Source organism: Tasmannia lanceolata, unplaced genomic scaffold, assembly GCF_043159265.1.
Source record: "Tasmannia lanceolata isolate RefF3 unplaced genomic scaffold, GAP_Taslan_0.1 ptg000024l, whole genome shotgun sequence".
NCBI classification, from domain to species: Eukaryota; Viridiplantae; Streptophyta; class Magnoliopsida; order Canellales; family Winteraceae; genus Tasmannia; species Tasmannia lanceolata.
In genome coordinates this window covers 4,168,283-4,186,483 of record NW_027518701.1, presented here as the reverse complement: position 1 = coordinate 4,186,483, position 18,201 = coordinate 4,168,283, and the positions used below count along the sequence as shown (strand labels likewise).

Here is an 18,201-nt window from a genome sequence, read left to right as displayed (position 1 = left end):
GGGCGTTTGGTCTAGTGGTATGATTCTTGCTTTGGGTGCAAGAGGTCGCGAGTTCGATTCTCGCAACGCCCCAACTTCCTCAAGGGTCCCTATGGAATCCTTAGGGGAAGTTTTTGCTTGTGTGGGAGATTGTTTTACTTCTTTTATATATTTGCCCCACATTATTTGGTCCCCTGCTTGTGTGGGAGATTGTTTTACTTCTTTTATATATTTGCCCTACATTGGTCCCTCAGGGGTTGCTATTGCGTGTGTGAGAGATTGGTTTACTCCTCTTATATATTTGCCTCACATTATTTGGTCCCTCAGGGGTTACTATCTGCGATTCTCTGGGGAAGTGTTTGCTTGTGTGGGAGATTGTTTTACTCTTATATATTTGTCCTACATTATTTGGCTATCTAAACCGTTCAAAGGTTCAATTATACAGTATAGAAACCTCTCCAGATCGGAGGGCTAAGATCTTCCAATGGAGAAGATTTTTGGGGCCCACCTATTTACACCAGGGCCCAAACTTTTTGAATGGTTTAGATTACCCAATACTGAGGGACCAACTAACAAGTGATCTGTGAGAAGCTCCGTCCTTTTTCTTCCATCTGATATTTGAATAATGATATGGTAACCGAGTGGGGACAAATACTATAGTCTACAATCTAGTTCCTTGATTTTTGGCTTTTATCTTGAAATGTCAAAGGAGTGCTTCTATGGAGACCGAGAGTGGAACCCGAGTATGACCTAACAAATTTCCACATACCACAAGCACATGGCATGGGAGGTGTAGTTTTGCCATTTTCATGGAGAAAAAAGCCAAAAACCCAGGGAAGGATTTCTAAAGTGTTAAGAAGATATTTGTTGGGTTCCACTCATGGGCCTCAGATCAGTTGCCATATCATTATTCATGGCGAAACTACCCCTCCCGGCATGTTGGGATTTGCTTGGTTCCACTCTCGGTCCCCATAGCAGCACTCTTGATATTTTTATTTTGCAGCGGTACTATCCACATGTACGGTTGGGATGCACCCAATTCCAGCCCTTGCTATTTGTGGGCCATGATAGAGTGGTTAAGATCATGCAATCACCATCATGAAAATGATTTTAGGGCACTGATATCCCCCCCCCCCCCCCCCCCCCCCCCCCCCCCCCCCCCCGACGGCTGGCTAACGTATTCCCACCATTTGACCGGTCTCTCTCTCTCTCTCTCTCTCTCTCTCTCCACACACACAACAGGAACAGTTGGTGGGCCCAACAGAAACCATTGGTGGAATGGTGGGCCCATCTTTGAACAACGTAGGCTCCACCCATACCACACCATAGGATAATCCAAACCGTCCATTTGATGGGCCATAAACGTAAATAGGTTGCGTCCCAAAATATTTTTCCATAGGCGGATCCAAGCCCTCCGATCTAAATAGAAACTACATCTTATGCAACCTCTATAGATTGTAGGGTTGTGATCATCCTACGGAAATGATTTTTGGGGCACAACCTATTTACATTGTGGCCCATCAAATGGACGGCTCAGATCAATCTATGGTCTGAACGGTACACTTCATTTTCAAAATATGGGTGGGGCCTAAATTGGTACGAACCACACCATAGGATGATCCAAACCATGGACGGCTTGGATCATCCTATGTTGTGGACGGTACGCTTCAATTTGAAAAATATCGGTGGGGCCTACGATTGGGCCTTAATGTTAGTGTACGACCAACTCCATAGGATTATCCAAACCATGGACGGCTTGGATCATCCTATGTTGTGGATGGGCCTTAATGTTACTGTACGACCACAGGATGATCCAAACCATTCATTTGATGGGCCAACCCTTTTGGGGGGCACAACCCATTTACGTTATGGCCCATCAAATGGACGGCTCGGATCATCCTATGGTCTGGACGGTACACTTCATTTTCAAAAATATGGGTGTGGCCTAAATTGGGCCTTAATGTTACTGTACGAACCACACCATAGGAGGATCCAAACCATGGACGACTTGGATCATCCTATGTTGTGGACGGCACGCTTCAATTTGAAAAAAAATCGGTGGGGGCCTACGATTGGGCCTTAATGTTACCAACTCCATAGGATTATCCAAACCATGGACGGCTTGGTTCGTCCTATGTTGTGGACGGGCCTTAATGTTACTTTACGACCAACTCCATAGAATGATCCAAACCATTCATTTGATGGGCCATAATGTAAATAGGTTGTGCCCCAAAAACCATTTCCATTGGATGATCACAACCCTACAATCTATAGAGGTTGTATAAGATGTAGTTTCTATTTAGATCGGAGGGCTAGGATCCCTATGGAAATGATATTTTGGGACGCAACCTATTTACGTTTATGACCCATCAAATAGATGGTTTGGATTATCCTACATGGTATGGGTGGGGCCTACGTTGTGTAAAGATGGGCCAACCATTCCCCCAACAGTTTCTGTTGGGCCCACCAACTGTTTCTGTTGTGTGTGTGGAGAGAGAGAGAGAGAGAGAATGAGTGAGTGTAGAGAGAGAGAGACCGGTCAGATGGTGGGAAAGTGACATATCCTAACGTTTAACGTTAGCCAGCCGTCAGGGGGGAGGGGGGGCGGGGGGAAATATCAGCACCCTAATTTTATCATGTACTCCAAGCGGCCCCACCAAATCAACGGCTACAACTAGTGCTAAGTACAAGGCTCAAAAAAGGGAAGGGTTGCTTTCCTTTCCGCCCCATGAGAGGAAGCGTTTTTACTTACGTTGGGGAGGATTCTTTTGCTCCTTTTATTTTCGTTTCTCTTTTTGGAGTTAGTAGGAAGATAAATAGTGGACCCCGCATTATTTGGTGATCTAAACCATTCAAAAAGTTAGATCAGACGGTATAGAAACCTCCCCACAGATTGGAGGGCTATGATCTTCCTATGTAAAAGACTTTGGCCCACCATCTACACCAGAGCTGAAACTTTTAAATGGTCTAGAGGGATTGAACACTATCGAAACTTCTATAGATCAGAGGGTCAGGATGATCCTGTGGAAATGATCTACGATGTGCATATACTTACAGTGTGACTCAACAAATGATCAGTTTGGATTATCCATTTTCTTTGGCCCACCGCACACGACCATATTATTTCTCTAAGAACACATATCTAGATTTTATAAGCTGTTTGCGCTTGACGAGCACACACCATATAGAAACTCATGTCTAGATTTTATAAAGGGAAATGATATATTCTCCTCTTTTTCTTGGGTCACCCGCTTGTTGTGTAAGAGGGTGGTCATAAACAAGGTTTTAAATTTCGACCAAAACGAATTTTAGGTTTCGAGGTCACCCGAAACCGAAATTGAGTAAACTCAAAACGTTACAAAATTTCAATTCACCTAGAACGAAATGCATTCCGAAAGCGAAATTTGAAACCTGGGTCATAAATACATTAGAGGGGGCTAACCCAAGGAAGAAAAAGGGCGTGAATATATCACTTCCCTCTTTAAAATGTATGATGGGGCCTATTTCACAGGATGATTCAAACCGTTCACTTGTTGGGCAACACTGTAAATAGGTTGTACCCCTAAAATCATTTACATAGGATGATCCTAACCCTTCGATTTGTAAAGGGAAGTCACATTATAGAAACCGACACACTTTGGAGGGTTAGGATCATCCTACATTGAGGCCCAACAAATGGACAGTTTGGATCTTCCTTCCAAGTGGTCCCCACTATACGTTTTGAAAAATGACTTTCATACTGTGGGCCACGGTATATAAAATCTATTATAACATGATGTATGCTAAACTCAAAGGCGCCCTTACAAAAGTGGGGTAAAGGGGCAGCTTCGTTGACTGCACATCACCATCATGCATTTAGTACTCTTTTGGCTTGCCGCTATTATAAATGCACCACGGTGACGTGCTACCAATGAGGGCAGCCTTTCATCCCTTTTTTGCAAGGGCGCCACTAAGTTTAGCTTTCCTCTTATAATATTTATTAAACATGTTTCTGAATTCTTTCCATTGTCATTCTTTTTCTTCCTGTGGGAAAATTTTATAGAAAAACATTTTTCAAGCCCAAGTCCCATGTGAGATCTGTAAGTATGCCAAGGTGACCCGACAATCCAACCCCCGATCACCGTTCATGTAGCAATGGGTCCATGGTGTAAAATGATCATTACTTTTTTAACGAAAACAATGCTCTTTGAATGGCAAAAAAGAAAAAAAAAGAAGGCCTGCTTGGTATGAAAATTGAACTTAGACCTGGGGTGTCAACGGATCCACTTCGGATCGGATCCACCTATGTCACAGTCACGATCCATTCAAATTCCTCATCGGTCCGATCGGATTCGGATTGTTCTTCGGATCCTACTTTCCACGTCACGATCACGATCCATTTTAATTCGGACCGTCCATCGGAGTGTCTATTATGTCCCACTAAGCTAAGTACACAATTAATTAAAAAAAAAACAGTTAGAATGCCAGTCCACTCTTAGTGTGTCTATATGCATTTTCTTCAAATAAATTAACAATTTATCAATGTTTAATATGTGAGTAAAATAATGCTTGTAAATAATAAAATTAATCTAAATTACATGCACGAATATAATGTATAACTATTATCAAATAATATGATGTATAACTATTATAAAAAAATATGATATATAACAATAACATTCAGTAATAACAAAATGATGAACTAATAGTATATTCATGACAACATATATGTTCAATAGACTAATATAGTGAAAGCATAATGGAGGTGCTGCGATTTTGAGGTGGTTACGGAGCGGTGGCCGGGACTTAGAAAAGGTGGTGGAAGTGGCGTATGGGGGGAGATGGTGGAGGGGATCGGTGGCCGGAGGAGGAGCTCGGAATTTCTTCTTCTGCTCTCCTCTCTCTTCATGAAATCTCACAGCAAAAGAAAAAAAAAACCCTAAAACATGAAAGGCGAGAAGTCACTGCTGAGTAGTGAAATCGAACTCCACTTCATTAATTAGAGGTTTTGATGAAAATACCCTTGAAAGAATTATAAACATTATGAAAATTTGGAGGGTATTTTGGTAAAACAGTTCGGATCGCCAATGGATATCTGTTGCAAGCTCATTTCCAATCCGAAAATTTTCGGACCCACATTGATGATCCAAAATAGGCCCATGGATCCTATTGATATGTTTAGATCCTGTTCATTAACGTTCGGATTCGGAGGATCCAACGGACCGTCTGGATCCATTGACACCCCTACTTAGACCTATCATATCCATTTATCATGGATGCATGAAAAGTAGGCACAAATGGGCCAAACATAAAAGCCCAACTATCATTCAGCCCACTGAATAAATGTTTAAAAGAAAATATTTATCGGGCAAAATTTCACCAATAAGTTGATAACCCATGCAAAAAAAAGTCTACCATCAAATTGTTGGGATATAAAGTTATGGATATTTATATAGAAAGAATACAAATTCAAATACAAAAATGCAAAATGCAAGAGCTTTCATAATAAAGGAAAGCATGCAAGAAATAAAAAGACTAATGATATTGGCTCTACCATGTTTTGATAATTGCACAAACTCTTCTTGTCTTTTATTATTTAATCAGCTGTCAGAAGTTATTACAATTCCCAAAAAGCTCTACAATTAAACAAGAAAAGACAATGTGAGTTTGTGCAATTCTAAAAAAAGGTAGTGCCAATATCAGTACCCTAAAGAAAGAATGAAGAAGAGTAGGAGGGCCCATCTCATGGAACGCCATGGCGATTAAGGGCATCTACGGCCTTGGCCTGTCTATCAGACATGGTACCACCGGAGAGTGTGGGGCCCTCAGTGGCCCCACCATCCCTCCCCATCTGGATGGGTTCCACATATCCCTGGGTCCCATATCCTTGACGTTTGTAGTCCTCTAGATCCGAGTACTTCACGTACGGACTGCTCTCCATGGGCAGCCCCTCCTCAGCCTTTCGTACCATCTTATCTTTCTCAGACATCTCTTTCTCTCTCTATTTTTGGCAAAGGGTGCAAGACATTAACCCATCATTTTGCCTTTATATATAGTAGTTAGATTATAAATTTCCTCCTATCAGATGTTGCCACATTCACCTAAGAATAGGTCAACAAGAGAGCCAAGTTAGCCCTGATTTTTGTGGTCCCTAATTTGGAAACGCCTACACCATACCCTGTTTTTTGGATTGCAAGGAAAAACATTTCTTTGTGGAATTCTATTTTTAGAATTTAGAAGGAAATGATATAATTATGGTGAGTTGAGAAGGATATCATCATAAATTGAAGGTCACCCCAAATAAGAATTGAATAGAGCTAGTACAAATCATCTTTTTCGTGTGCCAAAAAAAAAAAGAAGGAAATTTTAACAATATTTTTTCCTTTAGAAACTTTTCCTGAAAATTCTTTCAATCCAAAGAATTCCGTAAGCGCGACCTCATTGAAACACAGTGAGGCGTGCTCACTACGAAGGGTGGAGATGAGAATTTACACTTCGGGCCCTGCTAATTTACACTTGGCTTCATTGGTCATTGTGTGTGTGGGGGGGGGGGGGGGGGGGGTGGGGGGGGGGGGTTTGGGTGGGAAGCATGGCCACTAAACTAAAGCATGCATGTACACCCATGCAGTATAGACGGAATTTTGCAAGTCATGGGGGCCATGGCCCACCTCATGCTATATGTGCCTCTGCCCCTGCTCACTATGGTACGCTGGTTCCTACCTTTAGTTGATCACAACCGTCCATCTCACATATCTTTGCTTTGGATCTACCTAGTTTTATATCGTTCCGCATGTATACGTAGGGGAAACTCTTTTCGAAATGGGGAAACTTATGGAAAAGAGTTTTTCTATTCAAAAATAAGTTCCATGGAAAAAATTATCCGAGCATAGTGGAGTTGCAATTTTCTTAGAGAACAATGAAATTATTTTAGGGAAATGATTTCAACGCTCCAATGTTCTGATAAACATGCGCTCAGTTGTTTGTCGTGTAGTATTTAAAGGGCTTAAGAGCTTTTTGAGAACCATAATATCCTTTGACATCCCTTTAAATACTACACGACTAACAAGTGGAGCGTATGTTTATCAAAACACTCGAGCGTATAAATCATTTCCCTTATTTTATTTTGAAAAAAAACAAACATGAAAACTGAGGTTGTGTCAGGCAACCATTCACGGAATCGCTTATACGGATTTTCCGCAACCCAATATGAGGAAACCCATTTCTTCATTTTCGACTTAACCCAGGGCCAAAGTATGTGGGAAAATGGCATTTTCCGAAGTGACTTTGAGCTACTCCGAAGAATTCTCATATTATCTCGTTTGCACCTGAATTATTGGAAGAGAATGCGAAGCCTTGTAGAACACACTCTATCAAACACTGTAAAACTCAATTTACATGGAATTAAAAAAAAATAACTCAAATTTCTAGAGAATTTTGTGACTTTAAATGGCTATCAATATCTCATTTGGAGGCCAACTTATATGCCACAAAATTGATAGTCTCATGTGCCTAAAAATGTTACATGCTTTATGGGTCCCACTTGGAGTAAAATGAATTAGTTTTGATTTTGTTGTTTTTAGCGATTGCATTCTTAGTTGTTTGATTTGGGTAGGACTCTTAGAGATTAGGATTATCTAGATTAGGGGACTCTTAGAGATTAGGGTTATCTAGATTAGGGGTTTTCTATAAATAATATGTATCCTTCCTTTCTTAAATCAGTGAATGAAAAACTTGTTTAAGAACGTGTCTTTTGCACAAAGGAGGATTGATCCTTCCCTCAAAGTGGATCAAATGGTCGATATTCCCTCTGAGAAGATCAATCACGTTGTGAACCGATTAAGGTTCGTAACGATTGGTATCAGAACAGTCGGTCCTGCACCATGAATACATCTTTGGAGATTTTGGATTCCCTGCGCGATCATTTTCAGATGATGAAAGTATCTGTTTCAAAAATGAATAAATGATAGAAGAGTAACAACGTTTTGCGGAAAGCCTGAACAAAATTAGCATGTAGATCAAGGAATTGCGCGAAGATGAAAGAAAGAAAATTGAAGAAAAGACAAATACAAAAAGGAAACGGCGAAATAGAAAAAAGATGAGAAAATAAGAAGAGAGAAAAAAATCAGCCAGAAGAAAAGGTGAAAAGGCCACAAAAGAAATTTCGTCGTCAAAGAGTCTACCATTCCTCTTCTCACCCACAACCATCTATGCATCAACATCCAAATCATTCTAGGAAAACACAACGAATGAGCTTTGATGAACACCGCAATGAGATCGTTTTGAAGATGGAGTTGTCTCATCTATTGATGAAAATGTACCGCAAGACAAAGAGAAGAAGAAAAGGAGGGAGACAGAAAAAAACTTTCGGAAAATGCGCAAGATGTAATTTTTCACCAACTAACGAGTGCTTAATCTCCAACCTTGAGGACGAGGTTGATTTCAAGGGGGGAGGAATGTTACATGCTTTATGGGTCCCACTTGGACTAAAATAAATTAGTTTTGATTTTGTTGTTTTTAGATATTGCTTTCTTAGTTGTTTGATTTGGGTAGGACTCTTAGAGATTAGGGTTATCTAGATTAGGGGTTTTCTATAAATAATATGTACGCTTCCTTTCTTAAATCAATGAATGAAAAACTTGTTCCAGAATGTGTCTTGTGCACAAAGGAGGATTGATCCTTCCCTCAAAGTGGATCAAGAGGCCGATTTTTCCTCTGAGAAGATCAATCACGTTGCGAACCGATCTAGGTTCGTAATAGAAAACCACACCCTTGTGGCAGTTTGGATGTAGGGAAAATTATGAAAAAGAATTTTTACATGCAAAAAAAATATTTCGTGGGAAAAAATATTATAGAGTCTGTAAGAGTATATGTCCTGGAAAGCCAGTAGAATGACATTTTCTAATCAATAAAGATTTATTTCATGACTTGAATGGGTATTTACATTTATGACTGTGTGTGATGTGCTTATTTTATTGACACATGTTCGTTCTTAGGTAGCATAGTAGAAATGTCATGCTCAAAGGATTCACAGATTCAAGGGAGCAAGGAGATATGACATCTCGATTCTATGCAAGCCTTAATAGTTCCTAGTTGGGAAAGAGACTTGACATCTCTTTCTGTATACAACTAGCACCAGTCTTGCCTATATGCACGTGACATGAGGTGACTTATCTCGGTCATCTGGGTAGTGGACCCTAAGCAAGAAGAGTGGGTGCGATGATTGGATCACGTAACCGAACCGGATCAAATAAAGGACAACTTGTGGACAAGAAAGTATATAGTTGTTCTTCCAGACAGGACCCTTCACAAGTCCTTAGACCTGAGGGATCTCATTGGTCTGCTGGCCCATTCTAGGGTCTTAGTCTATCTTATAGTGATTCTATTTTTAGAGTCACATTTGGATAGAGCTATATCCTAGAGCAAACCCTCGAGACCAATAGTGATACTCAACAAGGGATTCTTCGCCCTAAAATTTAGGGATTGACATCTACAATTTTGTCAGAGCGGTAGGCCTATTAAATAGCCTGGCCAGGCGGATTTGATAAAACGTTTATCGAAAAGTTTTATGAAACATTGAATTGTTTTAAAAGGATTTTACAAATGCATTTGGAGGCTGAACACTGCTTGACCAAAATGGTATACCAAGAGTGGGACAAGGGGATAAATGGTGTCCACCTCCCGTCTGACTCAACTCAGTAGATGTGGTTACGATGAAAGGACTTGCACATACATGATGTGATTAGGGGTAAGATGATCTGACAGTCATCTTCAGGGTTACGTCTCGATGGAGGCCACTGACCTAATGCGAGTGTAGTTTAACTACAGAGCGAGATTGCAGTGGGGCCCACCATAGGGTTCTATAGGATTGACTGTTGGATCCCTACGACGATCCCACTCACAACTCGAATGACCCGGTAACATCCAAATAGATCAGGGTTCCACATTTTATGTAATTGCACGGACGAATATGATCCGTTATATGAATGTGGATATTAATTATATATATATATATATATATATATATATACACATGTCTTTGTTAGGAAAGTAACAAAAGACAGTAAGAGAATTTCTCGAAGACAAATTGGAGCCGAAATAACTCCCATTAGATGTGAGTTATTAATCGATTAAATTATTAATTAATTATTAATTATTATCTATTATTAGTTTGATTAATAATTATCATAATAATGTGTAATCCAAATGAGGATAGTTATTCCCAAACCGGCTTTGCAAAAGTTGCGGAATTGGAACAGATTGGGAATTGGGATAGGACTACACATTTGGATAAGGTTTGTAGGGCCTACAACACTCCTAAATCAGTTGGAGAGCTGGAAAAAAGAGTCCCAATTGCTCAAGGACTTTGAGTTGGACTCAAACTCCTTGTTGGATAGGAATTGCTAAATTGTAGGATTTATAAAGCAAGAAATTTGTTTCCAACACCAACTCGTATGAGATAAGGCCACAAGGACTGGAGAGAGGCCTCCATACACTTTCTACCATGTGTCTTTAGTGTCCCCACAAAATCTTGGAGATTTGGGAGAGCCCCATTCACTCGAGGAGTCTCAATGCAAGTCGGTTTCTCAATTGGATTAGAATTGGGAGACAGAAACAAGGATTTATCAAACCAAAACTCTACTTTATATAAAAGAGAGAGGGGAGAAAGAAATTTCAAGTGTGAAATACTCAAAAATTCGTTCTCCCTTGTTCTCCCTTTGGAAAAATAGTTTTCCATCTCTCTCTCTCTCTCTCTCTCTTCAAATTGAACTAGTTTCAAAGAGAAATGTTTCAAATCAATTTCTCTATTCTCTACAACAAAGGTACTGATTAGTAGGGTTGCAACTCGGGTCGGGCGGGTCGGGTTTTGAAGAACCCAACCCAACCCGAGAAATATCTCGGGTCGGGTCGAGTCGGGTTTTTTTCCAGAAAACCCACGAGACCTAAACCCGGCCCTACCCATGATAAATCTTGAGTCGGGTCGGGTTGGGTAGGGTTTTTTCACGTTGACGCAATTTTTTAAGGAAAACTCTTGTTTGGCAAGGCAACTTCCTTTCTAGAACGGGCAAGCAATCATTTTCACCAAAAGAAATTAAAAATTAAACATGAAATATTTCTTTTACAGGCTCACATTGAGGAAAAATTAGCAATGAGTTATGGGAAGTTGGGCAAAGATAAGAGATTAATAATGAATCTGATTCTTCAATGACACAAAGAAGATGACCATAAAAAGCAAAAAATGAACAAAATTGCAGGCCATGCAATGAAATTAAACATACTGGATGTTTTGAGTAGGCCATGTAAGGAAAGTAAACTTACTGGACGTCTTCTCCAGAGGAAAAAAACTCGTCACATAACTTTTCTGTAGTAAAGGTTGCTCTACCACAACAGGTTCCAAGCCATGAAGCCCACGTTCTAGCTGTTTGATGGAAAATTAATAATATTCAGCATCTGAATTACAAGTGCTCCATGTGAATCAAAAGGAAAGAAATACACAGTTAAAAGGCATTCTTTCATCACCTGCATAGTTCCAGAAGAGAGCTGAGCATGCATATACAACACTATCACTGCAGTGCCACTGAAGCAAAAATTAAATAACAAAGATTTCTAACAATTCTAACAAAAAACAGTCAATTAAAATCATATAAAACTACAACAGTGATACATTTTGAGCACATTGTAATTAAACTAAAAACAAGTTTAGCACATGGATTCCAAGGGTTTCCAATATGACAATACCATTATAAAGAATATGGATTTGATAATTAGATTCAAATAACCACTTTGCCTCACATGTTTGCTAGTAGCTTTCCAGTCAAGAAGGTGATTTCTGATATAAGGTTAATGATGATATTGAATTCCATATTAAGAAACTTATCAAAACATAATTATCATATTAAGCACAAAGTTGCTCAAAACCACTATAATGTATTGTTCCAGCCCACTGCAAACCAAGTTGTCCCCAGAAACTAAAGAAATGTAAAACATTGGAAAAACAAAGTTACTCAAAATTAAGTGCAAAAAGACAACATATGCCTAATAGCCTTAAAAGCTAATGTAGTTGATTCCATTGTTAATGCTTCCACAGAGGGCTTTCTGCACCAAAAAGAATTCCAATAGGTTTCTGCATAAAAAAAAAAACACACGAAGTATGAGTGAATTTTTGCATTACAAAAGTTGAGTATTATCCAAAGGAATTTATAGACAGTCATTATCTAAAAGAATTTATGTATGAAGTTTACCTCATCTATGGCATAGCTCAAGATTGTTATCATATTATGGAATTTGTCGAGAATCAATGAGACCTTCAAAAAGAAAAGAAAATACATTAGAATTTTTAAAACATATTTATAATTATCTAAGCAAATGTGTAGTTACATTACCTGATTCAATGATTTCAATATCATTATCATGTTGATAAACTTCGATTTCTTCATCATTATCACCATCACATCTAACATCTCGTAGCCAATCTTGAGTGCAAACCAATGCTTGCACAACCCCAGGACTCATTGAACTTCTGTATTTGTCAAAAACTCTACCACCGGTACTGAAAGCCGACACTGAAGCAACTGTAGATACCGGAATCGACAAGATATCACGAGCCATTTGAGAAAGTATAGGATACTTTGAGCTGTTAATTTTCCACCAGCTCAAAATGTCGAATTTAGGATCATCTAGATGATTCTCTTCTTTCAAATATCGTTCCAGCTCTGATGTCGGCCCAACATCATTCTTTTCAGCACTCATCTTGAAAAATTATTTTTGTAAACTAGAAATCCTCCTCTCACCAAGAGGAGAAGTTCTATTGTCAACCTCTGAAAATCTTTCCACCGACTGTAAAACTCGCCTTCGCCTTGAACTATAGGCAGATACATACTCATCATAAATTTTAAAGGTCTCATACTTAACAAGTGAAACTTGTGATTCAGCATCATCCGTAGCATAGATAAGATGGTACATAAAACTCAAATATTTAAGCTTATACCTAGGATCAAGGACAACTGCAATAGCAAGCATCACATTGCACTCCCTCCAATATTTATCAAACTTACTTTGGATCTTAGTAGCCATTTGGTTAATAGATACATCTTCGTGTATAGCCATCCCAAGCAAGTGTTCTTGAATCGCAAAAATCTCATGAAAATACAAATTCGCAGTTGTATATTTATGCCCAGAGAAAAGCTTTGTAGCATCATAAAAAACTTTTAATAATCGGCAAATAACTTTAGCATTCTTCCAATCAATAACAGTAGAGGCTTCTCTTGCAAAGATGACATCTCGTGTCTGTAAGCGAGTGAAGGCACTCTCAAACTGTAATGCAGACTCTAGCATAAGAAAGGTGGAGTTCCATCTTGTAGCCACATCTATACATAAGCCTCTCTTACTTGAAAGCCTCTCTTGCAAAATACATTCTTCAAACAACTGTTTTCTTGCTTGTGAACCCCGAACATATTTAACACTTTCTCGAATAACATCAACCGATTCTATAATCTCATTTAGCCCATCTTGCACTATGAGATCGATGACATGTGCAGCTCAACGAACGTGAAAAAATCGACCTTCTTGTAGTAACATGCCTTTCCTTGAAAGAACCGGAACAAGTGTCCTAACAGCAACGGTGTTATTTGAGGCATTATCTAGGGTAATGGTACTTAACTTGCTTATATTCCAATCAATCAAGCACAATTCAATTGCATTCGCAATAACATCTCCCCCATGTGGAGCTGGAACCATACAAAAATTCAGAATCTTCTTATGTAACTTTCAATTATCATCAATGAAATGTGCTGTAAGACATAAATAACCTAAAGTCTGATTAGATGTCCACATGTCGGCAGTTAAAGAAACCCGATGACATACACCAATCAATCTTTTCAGTTTAAGTTTCTCCTCTCCATATATATTCAACAACTCTTTCCTTATAGTTGTGCGTGATATAACTTTGAGTCGAGGTTGGATAACCATCATTAAATCTCTAAAGGCATCCTTGTCAATTATGTTAAATGGAAGTTCGAGCTCAATTATAAAAATAGCCAACTCTCTTCGAGCTCGATCTTGGTCAAACATCCAAGGCATAACACCCGCCCCTTCCTCCACATCATCGCCATCTCTAACAGATTTAAAAGATAATAACTTCTGGCTCTTATCTCGTGAGGTATAAGGGATGCATGTATTATCCAAATGTCGTTTAAGACTACTAGTGCCACTGCTACTTGGGCATGCAAATAATTTCTTGCAATAATTACACTTAGCCCTCAGATCTATCCCATCAGGTCCTTTCTCTTTGGTAAAATGATTCCATACAACAAATTTAGTTGGATATTCCCTTTTTTTAGATGTTTGTGTCGAGGAGTCCCCATGAGTGGTAACAGTATTAGTAGCATTTTCAAAAGAATCCAAGACCTAAACAAATATCTACAAATTACCATTTCTTAAGTTTGGTGGAAATAAAATAAAAAGTAAATCTTACAGGAATGAAATAAATGCATCGTTATAATAAACAAATAAGAAGCAATTCTCACCGGAATATCGTAGTTCTCATTAATATCATCCTCCATCATCATTCAATAAGAGGACTCACTTCAAAAGAGGTGTAATCACTAATTGTAGACACCCCATTTTGACCGTACCCTAAACCTCCCATGTTTGAGCAAAATCCTATCAAACCAATGCTTTAGGACCCCAAACTTCACCCTAAGCTAGCTTAAGGTCCCACCAAGCTCCCTGCAAAATTTCGTCGAATTCCGAGCGCGTTTCCCTAGCGAACGAGATAAGAGAGTGTCCGTAGTGTAAACTGCAAAAGGGGGGTGAATTTATCTGGTTAGGGGGGGCGAATTTATCCTCGAACAGGCGTGCATTGACCAGAAAAGGACACGAAACGGTCGTGCGCCTATCATTTTTTGCGCAAATCTGCGCGCCAATCAATTTGGTAGTGCGAATATCATCATCAAAATTGCTATAAATACCAAGCTAACCTCCTTCGTAAGAAAAGAAGGGAGCTCATTTTCAGATCTGTTTTTTTTCAAAAAAAGCCAAATCAGAGAGAGAGCGAGAGAAAAAAAAAGAGATCCGATCCCAAAATCCCGAAACCCTAACTCTTATTTCCTCTTCTCCGGCCATATTCCGGTCATCTTCTTCATCAGGCTCCGATTTCTTCTTCTCTGATCGAGTTTCGATCATGCTCCAGCAAGCTTTGACTGGTCAATGCCTTGGATTCTCTTTCTTTTCATATTATACCCTAAGATTCGAACTTCTGTTGCTCGGATTCAATTTTTCTAGTTTATGAAACCTTCAGATCTGCAATTTTTCATATTTCAAACCCTAACTCTTCGTCTCCATAGAGATCCGATCACACAAACCTTAGATCTTATCTCAGAAATCATAGATCTAACCCTTTAGCTACTTTCCGATCTCATTCACCAAATTCTAATCTCTTCACCTTCTTCTCCGGTTAATTTGTTCGTTGAAATCATCTTTTACGGCAAGTTTGAGCTCCACAATACCTCTATGTTCGCCAAGCTGCTTCATTTTCATAAGATCCAGAGATCTAAAATTCAGAAAAATTAATTAAAAGAGAAGAAGTAGATTCATTTCTGGATTCAGCCAATCTTGCATCAGTAATATTTCTAAGGAGGAAGCAAAAGAGGTATTTATTTCTTCTCTAATAATTTTATTTAATTAATAATAATTTCTCTGTGATGATCATATGATAGAATACGATTGTGCTTTGGTATGGAATTATGTGATTTCTTCTTGTTTTAGTAATTACGAAGGGGATGCTAATTATTGCCTAATTTCTAAGATTTTCTTATTTGATAAATCGTGAACTTATATTGGATTTCATAAGACTTATTTTAACTGATCTCTTTAGTATATCAATGGTTTAAAGCTTGAATTTTACTAATTTTTGGTCTGATCTTCTTAGAAAATGGTAGTAAAATGAGGTCCAGAGAGGAAATTTGCATCTTAAGAGATAGGAAAAGGTTAAGGTTCTTTGGAGTGGTATGCTTCGTTTGGTTTAAAAGATTAGAATGGTGTTTGGTTTCCTGTATTGATCAAAGGGCTTTAGTTCCTCGATATCATGAAAATTTAAAAATGCTTGTGCTTATGTCTTAATTTGGGGATCAGTGACTCAGAAACATGTGTTTTAGTTTGACCTTTTTCTTCTTTAAATACAGTTTCGAACCTCATCTTTACATTTTTGTTGGGATTTAAATTTTATTTTAGTAAAAGGATTATACTCTTGATTTCATTTTGAATAATGACTTTCATTTTGCTGTTCTAAATGTGTTTGGTGAGTTGATTTTTCATCTAAATATTCATATTATATCTTTCAAATGGGACATGTAATATATACATGTCTTGGTTTTTGCGCATAGAAATTTTGCATCCCTTTGGGTCTTCTGAACGTGAGCTTCATGACAAATTATCAAGTTCAGGGCAAGTTACCCCTGTAAAGGATCTATTTTGAGGGTTTAATTTCATAGTTTTTCATGTTCGTTAGACTTTATAACATTGAATAGGTTATAAATAATTATTCAACCAGGTTATATGGACCCTTTGATTATTCTTTCATATAAGATGTCAAGTGTTTCCTTTTATATATTTCATCTTTCATATTGTTTATCAAAAGGTCGTATAAGGAAAATATTGAAAGAATTCTTTTACTTCTTTGAGTATATGTATATGTATATATATGAATTTACGATTGGATAGATATATTTAAAAAAAAGTGTATATATATATATATATATATATATATATATATATATATATATATATATATATATATATGTTGCCTGTAGGATGAGATTCATATTCGTCTTGAAGTGTTCTATGACATAAACAATGATTATTATGCATAAGATACTACAAATAATTTGAGCTACATGCTATGTATTGTAATGATTGAATTTATTAAAAAAGAAAAGAAAATGAATGAACAATTGTATGGTTGGAGAATTAAATGTATGCGGATACATGGTGAATGTTGAAAATCATAGTCTGTTTTTCATGTCGGAAGTTAAAAGGACTCTAGGGATATAAGAGAAATTAATGTTTATATCATTTTTGTTTCACATTAGTTGATTGAACTGTGAGTGATCATCTTCTCTAAAATCTGTTGGGTAACTTCCCTTTGACAATGATCTTGGCAGCCCTTATGTTTGTTGTTAAATATAATAAAGCCTATAGTATTTTCTTTTTTATAGTTGACATATAACAATGTCCCTAGTAGCTCTCACATATTTGTGATAAGGGCAGCCCTCTCACTTTTTATTATTTCCCATCTTTCTCTCTATCACACTTTCTATACATTTTCCTTAGACACAAGCATAAGATGAGTTAGTGGTTTACATTTCATATTGGTGGTAAGAAGACACCACTATTTCATAATGTTTATCATCACCTTGTATGATATGACTTGTATAAGAAATAGACTGAACTTATTTCCTTCATGGCTCGGTTTTGTTTGCAAGTTTTTCACTCATGAGTTTCTTCAAGACAACATTTTATCTTCTCATTTGAATGATTGTAGCACCATTTCTATTGGAAGATATTGAAAGAAACCAGAATAGGGGATGGTTAGTGGGTTTTGATGATGAAATCATAGAGAATGGTTTATTGCTTTTGCAAATTTTATACTATTAGTTCTCCTTGTCACAGACCGCCTTATAGTTATCATGAGTTCAGCCCTTATATCCCTGTTATATTAATAGCTCTCCCTACTTACTGTTTTGTTATGATTTCTAATCTCAAGTTGGGTATTTGAATGATACTAAGATGGAGTCTCGACCCACTTTAGTAGTGAGGGTGATGAGCAGAGGGAAGGTAATCTGGTGCCATAGAGTGGAAATAATGCTATTTCTCTTTCTATTGGATGGTTGATATTTTATACCATTACATTCTGATGACAACATTCCTTAAGTTATTTTTTCGTTGTGAATTGATTTACTTCAACCCTACATGACCTGTCATAAATTTCCAAATGAATTTAAGATTGTAAGTTGTTATTTTGCTCGGTTCTATTTTATTTGAGAATCATCAGCTCAAAACCTGAACTGATTAATTCATAAGTTATAACTCATCAGTTTAAAATATGAACTAGGTAGTATGATCTGAATTCAACTGAAGCTTATTTGATGTTTCATTCGAAGATAATTTAGATATCTATCATTCATGGTCTAATATATAAAATAGTGACTGCAAAAATTTAGCTTTATAAATTTGTGATTATCTTCAGGA

General features: G+C 37.8%; 1 protein-coding gene and 1 non-coding gene across 2 annotated transcripts; one reads left to right on the top strand and one right to left on the bottom strand.

Annotated features, from left to right (window-relative positions):
• TRNAP-UGG (transfer RNA proline (anticodon UGG)) lies at nt 1-72 on the top strand. Its single transcript has one exon. It is a non-coding gene; the product is annotated as a tRNA-Pro (tRNA).
• Nucleotides 73-12,714: 12,642 nt separating this feature from the next.
• Nucleotides 12,715-14,516, bottom strand: LOC143857454 (zinc finger BED domain-containing protein RICESLEEPER 2-like). The gene is made up of 4 exons (XM_077367879.1): nt 14,481-14,516; nt 13,764-14,361; nt 13,536-13,682; nt 12,715-13,469 (listed from the first exon to the last, which is right to left on the bottom strand). The coding sequence occupies exons 1-4, from the start codon at nt 14,514-14,516 to the stop codon at nt 12,715-12,717; spliced, it is 1,536 nt and encodes a 511-aa protein (XP_077223994.1).
• Nucleotides 14,517-18,201: the final 3,685 nt, after the last annotated feature.

Excerpts from the sequence above, each read along its gene's own strand:
- LOC143857454 (XM_077367879.1), bottom strand. The coding sequence starts at position 14,516 with ATGGAGGATGATATTAATGAGAACTACGATATTCCG. Across the intron at positions 14,362-14,480 it reads ATGAGAACTACGATATTCCG|GTCTTGGATTCTTTTGAAAA; the intron begins GTGAGAATTGCT and ends ATATTTGTTTAG. Across the intron at positions 13,683-13,763 it reads GACATCTAATCAGACTTTAG|CTCCACATGGGGGAGATGTT; the intron begins GTTATTTATGTC and ends GTATGGTTCCAG.